Consider the following 16,983-nt stretch of genomic DNA (forward strand, 5'->3'; position numbering starts at 1 on the left):
TATTAAAAGTAAAACACAATGGTCTTTCAGAAATCTGTTCAAACAGCCACGCCCCCTCGACTCACGTGTTTGTCAGCGCACAGTTTCCTTCTTCCGTGGAAAACAAAAGATAATGTTAGGCAGAAATTAAGGGACTTATAGCCTCAGTCACTATTCACTTTCATTATATGGGAAAAAAGATGCAATGAAAGTGAATGATAACTTAAACAGTCACTAACATTCTGTCTAACATATTCTTTTATGTTTCAAAAGAAAGTCACATAGGTTTGGAAAAACATGAGGTTTTTCACAGATTTTTGTATTTGGGTGAACTATCCCTTAAAGGTATTCTAGGAATAACTTGTTCCGTCCATCGTTTTATGGTACTACAGCTGTTTATACAGTAAATGATAGCGCAAGGCATTGAAGTTTTAGTACATGTTGTGGAATGTTTTGGATTCAAGCAGTTCTCATAGGAATCATGTGTACTGGCAGTCTCTTTTTTTTACATATGTTTTGAAATCTATTCCCTCCCTAAAAGAACCGCCAACCAACCCTCCAGTCATGTAAGCATATCAAGTAAGAGTTTTGTCGTGATATCTTCCACTAGGGAGAGTGGACAATCTTCGTTGTTGTGGTTGAAAGCACTTTTTAATGGATTATTTTACCGCCAAATGCAATCAGGTACATTATTTCTAAATATGTTTTGCTTCTATCACATAGGTTATGCAATTCCATATTTTGATGGAAACCTAATGACCTCTGGACTAAATAGTCCAAACTGTATCTGTATGTAATAAAAGACGCACTTGACCCAATCCTACTACTGTTCTAACTGTCTCTCACTTTCTTCTCTACTTGCACTTCTCTGAGCAATTTGAAACAGCATTGCAGCACTTCCCATATTATTGCATCCTTCAGATTAATCGCTTTTGCTGTATTCCTCATTTGTAAGTTGCTTTGGATAAAAGCGTCTGCTAATAGAATGAATGTAAATGTAATGTCTCGATACTGATACATTCTAGATACTTTCAGCATGTCAGTGGAAGTATGAGAGCACTGAGGCTCTTGACCACAGACTGACCACAAAACTCTCCAGACTTTACAGATTGTTTAACTTCTTGGAAACCGTTAAATGCAGCATGATATCTTTAGAGCACAGAAAGGGACAAATGACTTTTCCTGATCCATGGGAAAGGAATAACTGGACTAAAGAAAGAAATGCTTTTTCAATTATTTTTCCAGTGACCAGCAGCACATCTTTGCCTTTCGATAAATAGACGGAGGTGTTTAGGCACTGTTGACACCCCTAAAAACTTTAGGTTTGAAAAAAAAAGTTTGAATTTTATGAATGTCTCTTCAAGAACATCAGTTCTTGTATTATTGTGATTCTCATTTTAACATTTATTCATAGTTATCATTTTGTTTTATTATAGAAATATATATAAATGCAAAGGGCATTACAAGAATATGAAATTAAACTATATTAAAATTTAGACTGTTAAATTGTATTGTGTAAAAGCAAAAATGTTTTTCCAAACTTAAGCTGTCAGTGATATTATATTTACAAGCTGTGGCTTTGGAAATAAAATCCTCTTTGACACTCAGAACTATGCTTTTAATTTGAGTTATTAGTTCATTATTAGGTTTATTAGAGTTCAGTCATGCAGAGCAAGTATAATGGCTTGTTACTGCTAAAACAAACAGACATGCTGTGAGCACTGAAGACTTGTAGCTGCCTGCTGCACAATTAGACATATTCACAATCCCCCTGAAGCAGATCTAGACAAATGCTGCTGGGGAGGAGGAGGGTTTCAGATAGAAAACTCTCATTGTGCACTGCAGTGAAACCAGCTTATATTGCATCAACTGAGGCAATTAAAAGATCAAATAACATATCAGCTTGCGCCATGTAGAGTTTCATGACTGAATTTAGGACCATTATAAGGAAAGAGGTCTCCACATTTCATTCAGAGTGCATGCAAAGGTTTAGGTGTTAGGAGCACAATTCTTTGTCTCTTGTTTGTTCTTGGTGCAATCTGATAACTTTTTGCTCATGGTTGTACATCTGTTGGCTGTAGCTGTGTTTCTGTGAATCCTCCAGGCAGTTATAGATCAAAAGAGTTAATTCCACTCACGTCTGTTTTAATAAATAACATTGGTTATGTATTGGTGGTTATTTATCATAATCTTGTTATGTACAGACCCACAAAGATATAACAGCAATGGCAAAACTGGATGAGCCAACAGATCTGCTCATCAAAGCTCATTTTTTTGCACATTACTTTTTATTCTGACATAATCTAACATTAGAAGCGGTATTGTCTTTGGCCATAATTTATCCCTACATGTTTCCCTGAAATCTTCCTTAAGTAAATTAACAGATTTTCTGTTTGAAGGAAATTTTTAAACGGAGTACACCATGCAACTCTTACATACTTTTGACAGTTTGTTACGTAAGACTGACATAACACCAAATCTGTTATTCATCAGGAGTGGTGTACATTTCCTTTTTAAGTGCCTGCCTTTTGTTAGCTGTTTATAAGTGTAATCCCGAATAAACAGGATTTTAAAGAAATGTAAACCCAGATAAAGAGTTCATAAAACGATTCAAAAAAGAATCACAGTTTGGCATATGAGAGTTAAACAAGCTATGTTCTTTGGTGTTTTGTACTGTGTAATTTGATGTTGGTTCTAAAGTGTGGTCTACAATTCATTTAAGAAGGCAAACAAAAGCAGCACCCATCTTTAGTCATATAAGAGGGAAATGTAATGATTTGGTGCAAAAAACATTCACCAACAAACAGTATGGTGGGCTAGAGGAATTGAGATTAAAAAAATAAAAAAATAATTAGAAGTGCTAATTGGGCATTTGATTATCAATGCACTTGTTCACCGGCGGCATCTGCTTAGTTTGAAAGTTGACATTTTATGCAGCCAGCAACAAAATGTTTTCCACTACAGGCAAACAAATTGGAAATATGATGTTCATTTCCCCAAAAAGTGCAGGGGACAAACTTGGTTGGGTAGGGAAATCAAAAAGATGGTCAAAAAGATTCATTCCAATCCAGATTGGTTAAAATCTAAAATGATTTGCTTGCCGCAGAATGAATGCAACCTGTAGTGCATTATGTATTTAAACATTCAGACTGCCTTTTAGTTGTGCATTTGTTACTTTGAGTACATAATTTGGAATTATGTCATAAGAGCCTGTGTCACTCAAAGCAACACCGTGCCATTCAAGAGGGGGAAACCACGTTGCAATAATTTCCTGTGGTGCCTCAGCTGCTGCTATCTGACTCTTCAACAGACTCCTCTTTAATGTCATCCAAGATGAGCTCATTGAGGCTGTCCAGCAGACTGCCCTGACTTAGGCAGGTGTTTACAGTGGATCCACTGCTTATATGAGCATGGCTGGGGTACACCACCCGTGGCTTCCTGTTCTTCTGTCTGCTACGTGGGTGGACGCGTTCGGTACCAGGCACATGGGGCTCTATGTAAGACAACAAGCAAAGCGAGTGATTATCAAATCAAATCAAATCACTTTATTGTCACACAGCCATATATACAAGTGCAATGGTGTGTGAAATTCTTGGGTGCAGTTCCGATCAACATAGCAGTCGTGACAGTGATGAGACATATACCAATTTACAATGACATCAAATTAACACAACACAATTTAAACATCTGTTATACACATAATTACACTCAACAGTATTCAAATAATAACATACACTGTACAGTATACAATACGCACTATATAGATACACATTATTCAATAAAAATAAAAAATAAAGATATATAAAAAAGTATATATGTATAGAATGTACAGTATTGTACTGTATTGACATTCAGGCTGTCGGTTGATAGTAAGTTGTTAAGAGAGAACATAATATAATAATAATATAATTTATGACAGTCCGGTGTGAGATATAAGAGTAAGGGTAATAAAGTGCAGTGCTGATGTATATTGATCGTGAGAGATCAAGAGTTCAAAAGTCTGATTGCTTGGGGGAAGAAGCTATCATGGAGTCGGCTGGTGCGGGTCCTGATGCTGCGATACCGCCTGCCTGATGGTAGCAGTGAGAACAGCCCATGGCTCGGGTGGCTGGAGTCTCTGATGATCCTCCGAGCTTTTTTCACACACCGCCTTGTATATATTTCCTGGAGGGAGGGAAGCTCACCTCCGATGATGTGTCTGGCAGTTCGCACCACCCTTTGCAGTGCTTTGCGGTTGTGGGCGGTGCTATTGCCGTACCAGGCGGAGATGCAGCCAGTCAGGATGCTCTCCACAGTGCAGGTGTAGAACCGTGTGAGGATGTGGCGGTTCATTCCAAACTTCCTCAGCCGTCTCAGGAAGAAGAGGCGTTGATGAGCCTTCTTCACAACGACTTCAGTGTGGATGGACCATGTGAGTTCCTCAGTGATGTGGACACCCAGGAACTTGAAGCTGCTGACTCTCTCCACTGGTGCTCCATTGATGGTGATGGGACTGTGTTCTCTGTCTTTTCTTCTGAAGTCCACCACAAGCTCCTTTGTCTTACTAACGTTGAGGGAGAGGTTGTGCTCCTGACACCAGTGTGTCAGAGTGTGCACCTCCTCTCTGTAGGCTGTTTCATCATTGTCAGTGATCAGACCTACCACCGTCGTGTCATCAGCAAACTTAATGATGGCATTGGAGCTATGTGTTGCCACACAGTCATGTGTGTACAGGAAATACAAGAGTGGGCTGAGAACACAGCCCTGCGGGGCTCCAGTGTTGAGGGTCAGTGATGAGGAGATGTTGCTGCCTATTCTAACCACCTGGCGTCTGCTTGACAGGAAGTCCAGGATCCAGCTGCACAGCGAGCTGTTTAAGCCCAGAGCCCGGAGTTTCTCATCAAGCTTGGAGGGCACTATGGTGTTGAATGCTGAGCTGTAGTCTACAAACAGCATTCTCACATAAGTGTTCTTTTTTTCAAGGTGGGAGAGAGCAGTGTGTATTGTAGATGCAATGGCATCATCAGTGGAGTGGTTGTTGCGGTAAGCAAACTGCAGCGGGTCAAGAGAAAGTGGCAATACAGAGCAGATGTAATCTCTGATTAGTCTCTCAAAACATTTGCTGATGGTGGGGGTCAGAGCAACAGGACGCCAGTCATTTAAACAAGTTATTTTCGATTGTTTTGGAACAGGCACAATGGCGGATGTTTTAAAGCATGTGGGGACTACAGACAGAGAGAGGGAAAGGTTGAAAATGTCCGTAAAAACACCAGCCAGCTGGTTCGCGCACGCTCTGATGACGCGGCCCGGAATGCCGTCTGGACCCGCGGCTTTGCGGATATTCACCCGTCGGAAGGATCGGGTTATATCCGCTACAGAGACGGAGAGTGAACTAACCTCTGTAGCTTCGGCCGCGAGAGCTCTCTCCGCGAGGAATGGTGTTATTTCCCTGGAAACGAGCATAAAAAGTATTTAGCTCATCCGGTAGAGAGGCAGTGGTGTTCATGGCGGAGTTTTTATTCCCTTTAAAGTCCGTGATGATTTAATTCCTTGCCACATGCTTCTAGAGTTGGTGGTGTTAAACTGTCCTTCAGTCTTGTTCCTGTACTGGCGTTTTGCGGTTCTGATAGTTTTTCGGAGGGCATAACTGGCTTGTTTATGCTCCTCCATGTTCCCGGAATTAAAAGCGGAGGTCCGCACATTAAGTGCCGCGCGAACATTTATCCACGGCTTCTGATTCGGATAGATCCGTGTTGTTCTGGTCGGAACCACGTCCTCTACGCACTTTCTGATGAAACACATTACGCTATCAGCGTAAAGCTCGATGTCGTCATCAGAGGCGGACCGGAACATCTCCCAGTCCGTGTGATCAAAACAGTCTTGTAGCGTAGAGTCTGATTGGTCCAACCAGCACTGGATCGTTCTGAGGGTGGGTGCTTCCTGTTTCAATTTCTGCCTCTAAGCGGGCAGAAGCAGAATGGAAGAGTCGTCCGATTTGTCAAATGGTGGGCGGGGGAGGGATTTGTAGCCATCCCGGAACGGAGAGTAGCAATGGTCCAAAACCCGGTCCCCTCGTGTGTTGAAACTAATGTGCTGGTGATATTTTGGTGTGACTGATTTTAAACTGGCTTTATTAAAGTCCCCGGTCACAATGAATACAGCCTCAGGGTGTGAGGTTTCCTGCTTGCTTATAATCCCATACAGATCCTTGAGTGCTCGGTCTGTGTCGGCTTGTGGGGGAATGTACACAGCTGTGATAATGACCGCTGTGAATTCCCTCGGTAGCCAGAATGGTCGACACAGAAGCATGAGAAATTCCAGATCAGGAGAGCAGAAAGACTTGATAGAATGTACGTTTCTCTGATCACACCAGGATTTGTTGATCATAAAACATACACCACCACCTCTGCTTTTACCTGAGAGGTCTTTCGCTCTGTCCGCTCGATGCACGGAGAACCCCGCGGGTTCAGTGGCTGAGTCTGGAATCTCCGCAGACATCCAAGTTTCCGTAAAGCAGATAATGCAGCAGTCCCTCATCTCTCATTGGAAAGAGATCCGTGCTTTCAGCTTGTTATCCAGAGACTGAACATTTGCCAGTAGAATACTGGGTAGCGGGGGTCGATTTGCACGGCATCTTACTGTGATGAGAACGCCGGCTCTGTTTCCCCTTTTCCTCCTGCGTTTCCGCAGCCGTGCTGCACAGACAAAGGGCTCCGCTTGCGTGTTTGTAAACAGCGGGTCGGCATTGAGGAATGTGAAGTCCGGTTTACGGTGTGAGATTGCTGAGCCAATGTCCAAAAGTGTTTGTCTGTCGTAGACAATAAGGCAGACATCATCCGAGACAAAAAACATAAGAATTGTGAACAAAACAAACAAAACACTACTATGTTGTGTCGGAGCTTGCAACGCAGCAGCCATACTCAGCGCCATCTTGAGTCGATCATTAACTTCTTTGTAAAATGTCATTAACTTCTTTGTAAAATGTAAATCCTTAGGATCTAAAGGCAACATGAAACAGCATTCACAACCCTACCCCGACCTCTAAACCTAACACTAACCAATCAGGTATCACTTTTCTCATGAATATAAATAACTCTTTCCCTGCCATCCTTCGTTTTGGAAATTTGCAGCCCACACAGCCTAGATGACATCAGTCAAACAGGAAAGTCATTTCAGAGTGAGATTTCATGAAAGATTACGATTAAAGTTTGATGAAAAATTAAGAAGATTACGATTCACAGACTGATTTTAGCTAAAGAAAAGTCAACCAACTGTTTTCGATTTCACTGTAAGTCTGTGTGAACAGCACAGGTGTGGTTAGAAGTCTTACCCTTTTCCTCTGTGGCACACGTCTCCACCAGTCCCTATCACAAGACTCGCAGGCAAACTGATGTATGACAGCAGGGATCTGGTTTGCCTGTGCCTGGTCAAACATACATTTGTTCTCCTCCGTTAGCTCTAGAACTCGTAGACAAGCCCCGAGCTCCTGCAAGCATGTCAATGCATGTTAGTCCACAGTGCAGTTCTATAGTTACAGTAAACCTAAAGCTCTTCAGTAGGGCTGGTTAGGATACTTAAACAAACAACAGAGTAAACAACATACAGGTACGAATAGCTTCCTTATAGTTGAGTTTGCATATTATAGTAATCTGAGATTGGAAAAAGTAAACTGACATTGAAAAAATTACACACATCACCTTTAACTGGTTTATTGGTACATATATATATATATATATATAAGGAATATATGCAGAGAATTCAAAGCAACTAACCGCTATATCCTTGTCGTCATTTGGATTTTCTTTGGCCTGAGGTAGAAGAAGAGAGATGCTGTGTAAGACTACAGTGTAACAAGATGATTTGTTTGTCCTGTAAATACACATATACAAGCAGGGAATCTCCTTACTTGTGCTGAAGGACGGGCACCACTGGATCCAGACGGCTTGGGTGGTTTTACTTCCTATAAATTTATGATGATTATACCTTAATCTAATTATCCAATTATAAACCAGGTAGGCAGCAATAACTGGTTATTTCATCTTTTCCGTTACCTGTTGTCTTTCTTCAGCTTTGAGTTTCATAACCACGTTCTATATGAAAGTATAGAAAGTATTAATTGATAACACAGTATTATATACAATACAGTACCATCCAGCTATTTGGACACAACTCATCACTCTTGATTATGACTATTTTCTACCTTTTGGAATAATAGTAAAGTCATCAAAACTATGAAATAACACAAATGGAACTATGTAGTGAACAAAAATGTAAAACAAATCGAAACTCTCTGATCGATAGTTAGTTATAGTTAGTTAGTTAGTAGGTTAGTTAGGTAGGTAGGTGGAGTGGGTGGGTCAGTCAGTCAGATGGTAGGTAGGTAGCACTTTCAGTTTGGGCCAAAATATCAGAACATTACCACTAGAGGTCGCCATTGTACATAGTAAGGAATTGTAAGAGGACTCTATTGTCAAGAAAAGATACAGTTCAGAAAAGCAGATTGCTGTATAAAAACAAACAAACAAACTGACAAATAATAATAATAATAATAATAATAATAATAATAATAATCAATAATAATAAAAGATGAAAGGATCGCATCATTATGTAAGTGACTTCAAATCCCAGGGTTCTCTAAACACATTTGCGACATGAGTTCAGTGCAGCGCTCGTGACACAGACACGCTCCGGCTGAAAAGACTTTATCTATGAGCCGGTCTGTCAACAGCACTCAGGTCTGTACATGTTGCAGAATGGTCGATTTAGTTGCATTCAGTTGGTGCATTTAAATGTTTTCTGGTGTAAATGTCCCAGAACTGTTCAGCGTCTGTATTTGCTTCTGTTTTTCATCATTTATCACGCAGCGCGCGCCATGCAATACTAAGAAAATCAGATTAAGATTTAATCTGCAGCCTGGAATCCCTTCGACATACTGAGTACATGATTATTGTGTTTAAATGTTCTCCTTGTAAGAAAAAAACCCCACGCACTTTATATTGGTGATAATGCTGCAATGTAATTACATTGTAATTCCAAATAAGTAAGTTGGCTAGTTACAGTACTTGTACATGTAAGTGGTGCAGGCTAATTATTATGTAAAGCTGCTTAAATGAATTATACTGTGGACACTGTCATGTAAAATGCGACCAAAAAAATGAAAAATGGGTGGCCCTAAAATCATTGCCCTCAGTAATGGTGTATGTAGGCTTCCTAATGTGTATTATCGTTATTGTGATTTCAGAAAGCAAATCAACATTGACTGAAAGCTATGGGGACTCAGAGAGTTTTGGTGACAGGATGCTCCTCTGGAATTGGTTTGGCGGTGGCTGTCCGTCTTGCCAAAGACGAATTAAGACGCTTCCAAGGTAAAATAAATAAATAAATAAAATAAAAAATAAAATGGGCATGGGCCAAATATTAATTCATGATTACAAGTAAATAGCCTCTTAGAATTTAATTATGTCAGATGTTATAGAGAGCGTCATTATGGAGGATGTCTGATAAATTTGACCCAGTTTAATATAATATGATATAATATAATATAATATAATATAATATAATATAATATAATATAATATAATATAATATAACATAATGTAATATAATATAATATAGTATAATATAATATAAAATAATATAATATAAAATAGTATAATATAGTATAAAATAATATAATATAATATAATATAAAATAATATAATATAATATAATATAAAATAACAATATAATATAATATAATATAATATAATATAACAATATAATATAATATAATATAATATGATGTAATATAAAATAACAATATAATATAATATAAAATAATATAATATAATATAATACAAAATAACAATATAATATAATATAATATAAAATAATATTATATAATATAATATAATATAATATAAAATAACAATATAATATAATATAATATAAAATAATATAATATAATATAATATAAAATAACAATATAATATAATATAATATAATATAAAATAATATAATATAATATAATATAAAATAACAATATAATATAATATAATATGATATAATATAATATAAAATAACAATATAATATAATATAATATAAAATAATATAATATAATATAATATAACAATATAATATAATATAAAATAATGTAATGTAATATAATATAATATAATATAATATAAAATAACAATATAATATAATATAATATAAAATAATATAATATAATATAATATAACAATATAATATAATATAAAATAATGTAATGTAATATAATATAATATAATATAATATAAAATAACAATATAATATAATGTAATATAATATAATATAATATAATATAATATAATATAATATAACAATATAATATAATATAATATAATATAATATAAAATAACAATATAATATAATATAATATAATATAAAATAACAATATAATATAATATAATATAAAATAATATAATATAAAATAATATAATATAATATAATATAAAATAACAATATAATATAATATAATATAATATAATATAATATAATATAATGTAATATAATATAATATAAAATAACAGTATAATATCATTTAATATGAAATAATATAATATAAAATAATATAATATAATATAATATAATATAACTGAGCGCTTTTCGGCTGAAAGCACTTCTGTAGTCAGTGCTTTCACTTTGGTCAGAAGTAACAGAATATGGCCACTAGAGGTCGTCATAGTACAGAGTTAATCTGAGCTATAACTGAATGCTCATCTGGGCAATTCTGTTTCCTACATACTCTTTATCGTGTTCCGTTTCTTATATTACTATTTTGTCATTTTGATCAGATAAATAAAGTGTTGAAAACTGAAGGGAGGGCATCCAAAGAAAAATGTGACTATATGAAAACGTGCTCGTCAGCACATGCATCGTGTCTCCAACTTCATAGTTGTGAATAATAGAAAAGTAAAGGTCATACACACAGTAGCCTACTGTGCAAAAGTCTTAGTTGCATTATATTTTTCACAAACACATGTCTTAAACGGTTATTTAATATATTCTGCTTTTTAGTGTATCAGTAGGAAATATCAATTTAGATTTCAACATTCCCTTTGCAAATACTGTAGAACTGAATAGAAGAAGAGCAAGGACTCCTACATCAGATGGCGTGGCCCCCACAGAGCCCGGATCTCAACATCATTGAGTCTGTCTGGGATTACAAGAAGAGACATAAGCAATTGAAACAGCTGAATAGATACAAGAACTGTGGCAAGTTCTCCAAGAAGCTTGGTACATCCTATCTGCCAACAACCAAGTAAAACTGTGTCCAGGTGTACCTAGAAGTATTGGTGCTGTTTTGAAGGCAAAGGTGGTCACACCGAATATTGATTTAGCTTTTTTTTATGTTTGCTGGACTTTTTATGACATTAATTGATAAATGAAAACTATTTTTGGCATTATTTTGGAAAACATCCACACTATGTAAAATTTTTCAAAAGTGCCTAAAATATTTGCACAGTACTGTACACACACACACACACACACACACACACAAAACCCTTCATCTGGTAAGTATATAGGCTGTCAAATAAAAGAAATTATTGCACAATAAACTGCATCTGGGATTTTATTTATTTTGGACTCTGTAGCTACAATGTCTGTGCCCGTCATAGTAAAGAAAAGAAAAGAAAAATATATATATATATATATATTTTAATTCAGCTGATTAATTGGTTATATGTCGTTGTTCATTGTTATTTCAGTTTAACTACAACTATTTTAATATATGCAACCATTTTGTAAAATGTTCCTTAAAGTGTTACCATTGATTCTGTCAGTTGTGGCCACTATGAGGAATCTGGAGAGGAGAGAAGCTCTGGAGAGAGCAGCCGGTGAGACGCTGAATACATCCCTGGAGATCCGACAGCTGGACGCCACCTATGAGGACTCCATCAGAGAGTGTGTGAACAGCTTGCCAGACCGACGAGTGGATGTATTAGGTGAATTTGAGAGGTTCCTTTACAAAAATATTTCCGTCTTTCACTAATTCGTAGTGGCCAACAAAAGTTTAATAGCAATGTCACCAGTAGACAATAGTTCAGTGTTCGGTGAGTGGATTATTATACTTCATATTTTGTATTTAGATGATGCAAGTGATCTGATCAATGCCCTGTTTGATTTAGGCTCTTCCTCACTGTTTTCGCAGTAAACAATGCAGGTATGGGTATGATTGGGCCTTTGGAGTGCCAGAGTGTCAGTGCAATGCAGGAACTCTTCAACACAAATTTCTTTGGTCTGGTGAGACTTGTGAAAGAAGTGCTGCCTGAAATGAAGCGGCGTCAGAATGGACACATTGTGGTGATGAGCAGTGTCTTAGGCATCCAGGGTATACTATAATCAGTACTACTCTGCTGTAAAAATTCAAAGAGGATCTTCCCTTCACTCTTTAATAAACATGTTTTTTTTGTTTTTTTTTCAGGTATGCTTTTCAATGATGTATATGCTGCCTCTAAATTTGCAGTTGAGGGATTTTGCGAGAGTCTGGCTCTGCAAGCTATGAAGTTCAATGTCAAGTGAGTCCACAACATGACAAATTACCCAACCACAACTGATAAAAAGTGCTGAGTTGTAATTTGCATACTTTGTAAAACTAGTATGAAAACTGTATAAAAGCAATAAAACACTCAAAGCCATATGTTGTCGTGAACCTCTGGCTCAAACCTGCAACCAAATCACAGTTTTTGAATAATGATTGTTTTAAACAGGTTTCCTGAACACTCTCCCCATCTGTCATTGGTTGAAAAACCAAACAGTCCAGCTCTAAAATCACAGTAGTATTGCTTGGTTGGTCTTGTCGGGATGCTCAGACAAACAGAGCAATATTTTCATAGCGCCACGGAGCCACATTGAGCCCGTTTACATGCACACCAATATGCTGATAACTCCCAAAAATCAGCTTATTTAAAAAATTGGCCAAAGCAAGAACACCATGATTGCATGACATATTATGCAGTATTATTCTCTGCTTTTTCCATGAAGAGGCATGCACAAAACACGTGCGCACATTGGATAAGAATAAGAATGCCGTTTAAATTGTTTACATGTAATGCAAAATAGGGGTAATGGGCAAAAATCTACCTGTGTTGATTGGTTTATACTTAAAGGGATAGTTCACCCAAAAATAAAACAATTCTCTCATCATTTACTCACCCTCATGCCATCCCAGATGTGTATGACTTTTTTTCTTCTGTTGAACACAAATGAAGATTTTTAGAAGAATATTTCTGCTCTGTAGGTCCATATAATGCAAGTAAATGGTGACCAGAACTTTGTAGCTCCAAAAATCACATAAAGAAACCAATACATGGATGTTTTATATTGATTTGTGTTGAAATTATGTAATTATGTGAGAAGAAATTTCCATTGGTGTTTATTTTGTGAAAAAGGCCATATGACTCCTCATTATTATTACAAGACTACTGGCCAAATAAACAAATAAATGGACATGAAACATTGAGTTGCACTGAAATGATGTAATTATGTAAAAAAAAAAAAAAAAAATCATTGAACAGCTGAAATTTTGTTGGTGTTTATTTTGTAATTAATGACTGTCTGACCGCTCATTATGCATCTCATTACAAGATTACTTGCCAGATAAATAAATAAATGGATCTGACACATTGATTTGAATTGATCCAAGAATTCATCGCACAGTGATCCAAGAAGCAGGAAAGATGGCTTACAGTACCCGGATGAGTGGTCTGATACGTGGATGTGTGGTTGTTATTGAGAAATATCAGACCGCTAGATGGCGTCTTTCACCAATCAGAATTGAGTATTCCAGACAGAGAGTCGTGTAATAATCAAGCATAATCGGTTTAAGAATATGCATGTAAACGTACTCAATGTTTACACTTTCGGGGGATCTGTGCATATTAAGAAGTGATAAGACAACTAAATCACACACATCAGCTTTAAATGTAGGCTGTAGTGCTTATACAGTATAACTCCCATAGGATGACGTTAGTGGAGCCAGGACCAGTTATAACTGAGTTTGAGAGGAAAGTGTACAAAGAAGCAGAGAACATGGACCTATCAGAGACCGATGAGGAGACAGCGCAGATCTTCCGTCAGATCTACCTGCCAAATTCTCACAAAGTCTTCACTTCAATTGGGCAGACACCTGAAGAGGTGGCAGAGGTGAGATTATAGATGATCTGCTTTTCTGTTGGTTGATCGTGCAACCAAATGACATGAAAATGTCTCGCATTTCTTACAGCAAACTCTCCAGCTGATCGTGTCAAAGAACCCTCCATTTCGTCATCTGACCAATCGGTTGTACATACCACTGACTGCCATGAAGCAAGCTGACCCTACAGGGCGACTACCCATAGATGCATTCTATAAAATTACCTTCCAGCATAACCGCATGTTCAGGGCTAGTCTGTGGATTATGCGCATGCTGCAGAGGTCAAAGGGTCAAGGTGCTGCCTGAAAACCTCTTTTATACATGAGTGGACATGGGTTGTAGTTACATGCTTTGTGTGTGTCATTATGTAGTGCTGTAACCTTATAAGAGCAAGACAATTTTGCTAAACATTGTCAAATACCTAACATCAAAGAAAAACGTCAAAAATGTGTACTTTCTTAGTGGAACATGTAATGCATTGGTACAATGTACAACAGCATATTAGTGCCATGTTAAAATAAAACAAAATCAAGAATTTCTAGAGAATAAACACATAATAGGCCTTTTATGAGAAAATTCATGTAGTTTCGAGCATAAAGCAGTAAAATTACAAGATTAAAGTAGTAAAATTTCAAGAATAAAGTAAAAATTACAAGAATAAATCTAAAGCATGAGATGAAAGTAGTAGCATTATGATAATGTTGTAATAGGATCAGATTAAGGTCATAGCATTATGAGATTCAAGTAGTTATATTTTGAGAATAAAATTGGTAATGTTCGGAGAGGAAAGTCGTAGAAGGAGCTTAAAGGTGTAAAATTGCGTGAATAAAGCATAAATATGAGAAAACAATAACAATATTATGGGAAAAGACATGCCTCCTATTTTTATAACTTTATTCTTTTAATTTGTCTTTATTCTTAAAATATTACTCTTGTAATGTTACGACTTTATTCTTGAAACTTTATGACTGTATTCTCGTAAAAGGCCTATAATGATATTATGGTAACACTTGGTTCTATTCGTTAATGCATTAATGCACAATATATATATTTTTAAGGCAATTATTAATCTTGATTAATGTTAATTTATCAAAACACTTTTGTTCATTGATAGTTCACAATGCATTAACTAATATAAACATATACAAGTTTAAATTTTAAAAATGTATAAGAATATGTAGAAAATTAACAATTAACCAAGCTTATTAAGTGCTGAAAAGTATTGTTCATTGTCAGTTCATGTTAACTAATGTAGTTGTCTAATTGTAGCAAATGGAACCTTATTGTAAAGTGTTAACGAGATTATTTTGAAAACATTACAACAAAATCCTAGATTTCTTTCTTTAGCATTGCACTGAAATTCTGTCATATAATGCCCTTACCAGTCCTCATTAATCATACAACCACTCAGCAATTTGGCATACATGCACTAATGGAACTTGATTGCAAAGAACAAACAATTGCAGAGCTTTTAGAAAATGATTTCTCATTCTGGTTTTAAAGGAATATTCCAGGTTCAATACAAATTAAGCTCAGTTGACAGCATTTGTGGCATAATATTGATTACAACAAAAATAATACATCATTTTCTTTTAAAACAAAACAAAAATGGAGTTTCCAATGAGGCACTTACAATGGAAGTGAATGGGGGCAATTTTTGGGGGTTTAAAGGCAGAAATGTGAAGCTTATAATTTTATAAAAGCACTTACATTAATTCTTCTGTTAAAACTTGTGTATTATTTGAAATGTAAAGTTGTTTAAATCATAATCTTTAGTTATTTTAGGGTTTGTTGACATTACATTGTCACGGCAAAAAAAGACGGAAAATTTGCTATAACTTTACACAGAAAAGGTTAGTAAGCGATGTTATCACACTAAAATCATGTTTACAAGCATACTGTTTATGTCTTGTGTCTATACTTTTGAAATATTGAGTATTTTAACATTTTTGGATTGGCCCCATTCTTTTCATTGTAAGTGCCTCGCTGGAAACTTAATTTTTGCTTTTGTTTTTTTTTTTAAAGAAAAGGAGGGATGAGTTGAAATTAATTTTTGTGGTAATCAATATTATGCCACAAATGCTGTCGATTGAGCTTAACTTGTATTGAACCAAGAATTTTCTTTTAACAAATTTTAGCATGCATTTTGGATTAATCTCAATTGTGGGGTATACTGTATTTGTGCCATGTTTTCTGATTGTTTAGCAACAATGAAACTGATTGAGCTTCAAGCTTGAAATTTCATACATATGTTTCTCTTCTCAAGACAAAAAAAAAAAAAAAAAAAACTGGCCTCTTGCACCCATGATGTCTACGTAACCCCCCTTAAATTTATATATAGAGTTTGTAGAAGAATTGAAAAGAACTGGGAGAGACCGGGGCTAGTTGTCACAAGCACTATATTTTAGTAACAATATGGAATCAAGTGTTTAATTACACAAATGTGCGTATCCTCTTGCAGTGGTTTTGTTGTCTGTTGAGTTGAAACAACTAGATTAAAATCTTTGACTCTGCCCTACTGAACACTGAGGACTCTTCCTCTAAAAAGGAATCTTCTAAATAATTGTCTCTTATTATATATCTTATTTTGATGTGAGGAAATGAGATAAAGAATAAGACATTAGTAGAATGTAGTTCCTACTGCTTTATTAGAAGTAACATATTTTACAACTTTGTAGAAAGAAACTGTGGAAAAAAAAACTGTTTATATACAATGAATTTAAACTACTTTTAAACAAGTATAAGAAATTAATAATAAAGATAGAAAATATCTATGGCTGTTCTAGTAATGCAAGACCAATACACAGTCACATTCTCACCTTAATAATGCTAAAGGAAAAAGAAAATTTACTTTCAGTTCTTTTTAGTA

General features: G+C 35.9%; 2 protein-coding genes across 5 annotated transcripts; one reads left to right on the top strand and one right to left on the bottom strand.

The window, feature by feature from the left end:
• Positions 1 to 641: 641 nt before the first annotated feature.
• Positions 642 to 16,632, top strand: zmp:0000001048 (retinol dehydrogenase 8). Of its 4 annotated transcripts, XM_051713808.1 has the most exons (8): positions 8,678 to 8,693; positions 9,200 to 9,323; positions 11,053 to 11,215; positions 11,764 to 11,925; positions 12,132 to 12,311; positions 12,405 to 12,498; positions 13,942 to 14,125; positions 14,205 to 16,632. In XM_051713808.1, the coding sequence occupies exons 3-8, from the start codon at positions 11,089 to 11,091 to the stop codon at positions 14,418 to 14,420; spliced, it is 963 nt and encodes a 320-aa protein (XP_051569768.1). In that variant the 5' UTR covers positions 8,678 to 8,693; positions 9,200 to 9,323; positions 11,053 to 11,088; the 3' UTR covers positions 14,421 to 16,632. The 4 variants fall into 4 exon arrangements, with proteins under 4 accessions (XP_051569772.1, XP_051569770.1, XP_051569768.1 ...); XM_051713812.1 differs by lacking the exons at positions 8,678 to 8,693; positions 11,053 to 11,215 and adding an exon at positions 642 to 663; XM_051713810.1 differs by lacking the exon at positions 11,053 to 11,215 and having other exon boundaries at positions 8,610 to 8,693.
• LOC127450612 (shiftless antiviral inhibitor of ribosomal frameshifting protein homolog) lies at positions 2,658 to 8,393 on the bottom strand. Its single transcript, XM_051714848.1, has 4 exons — positions 8,378 to 8,393; positions 7,731 to 7,918; positions 7,231 to 7,444; positions 2,658 to 3,472 (listed from the first exon to the last, which is right to left on the bottom strand). Exons 1-4 carry the CDS (start codon positions 8,391 to 8,393, stop codon positions 3,261 to 3,263), a joined length of 630 nt encoding a protein of 209 aa, XP_051570808.1. The 3' UTR covers positions 2,658 to 3,260.
• Positions 16,633 to 16,983: the final 351 nt, after the last annotated feature.

The sequence above is a fragment of the Myxocyprinus asiaticus genome, chromosome 13 (assembly GCF_019703515.2).
Source record: "Myxocyprinus asiaticus isolate MX2 ecotype Aquarium Trade chromosome 13, UBuf_Myxa_2, whole genome shotgun sequence".
NCBI lineage: Eukaryota > Metazoa > Chordata > Actinopteri > Cypriniformes > Catostomidae > Myxocyprinus > Myxocyprinus asiaticus.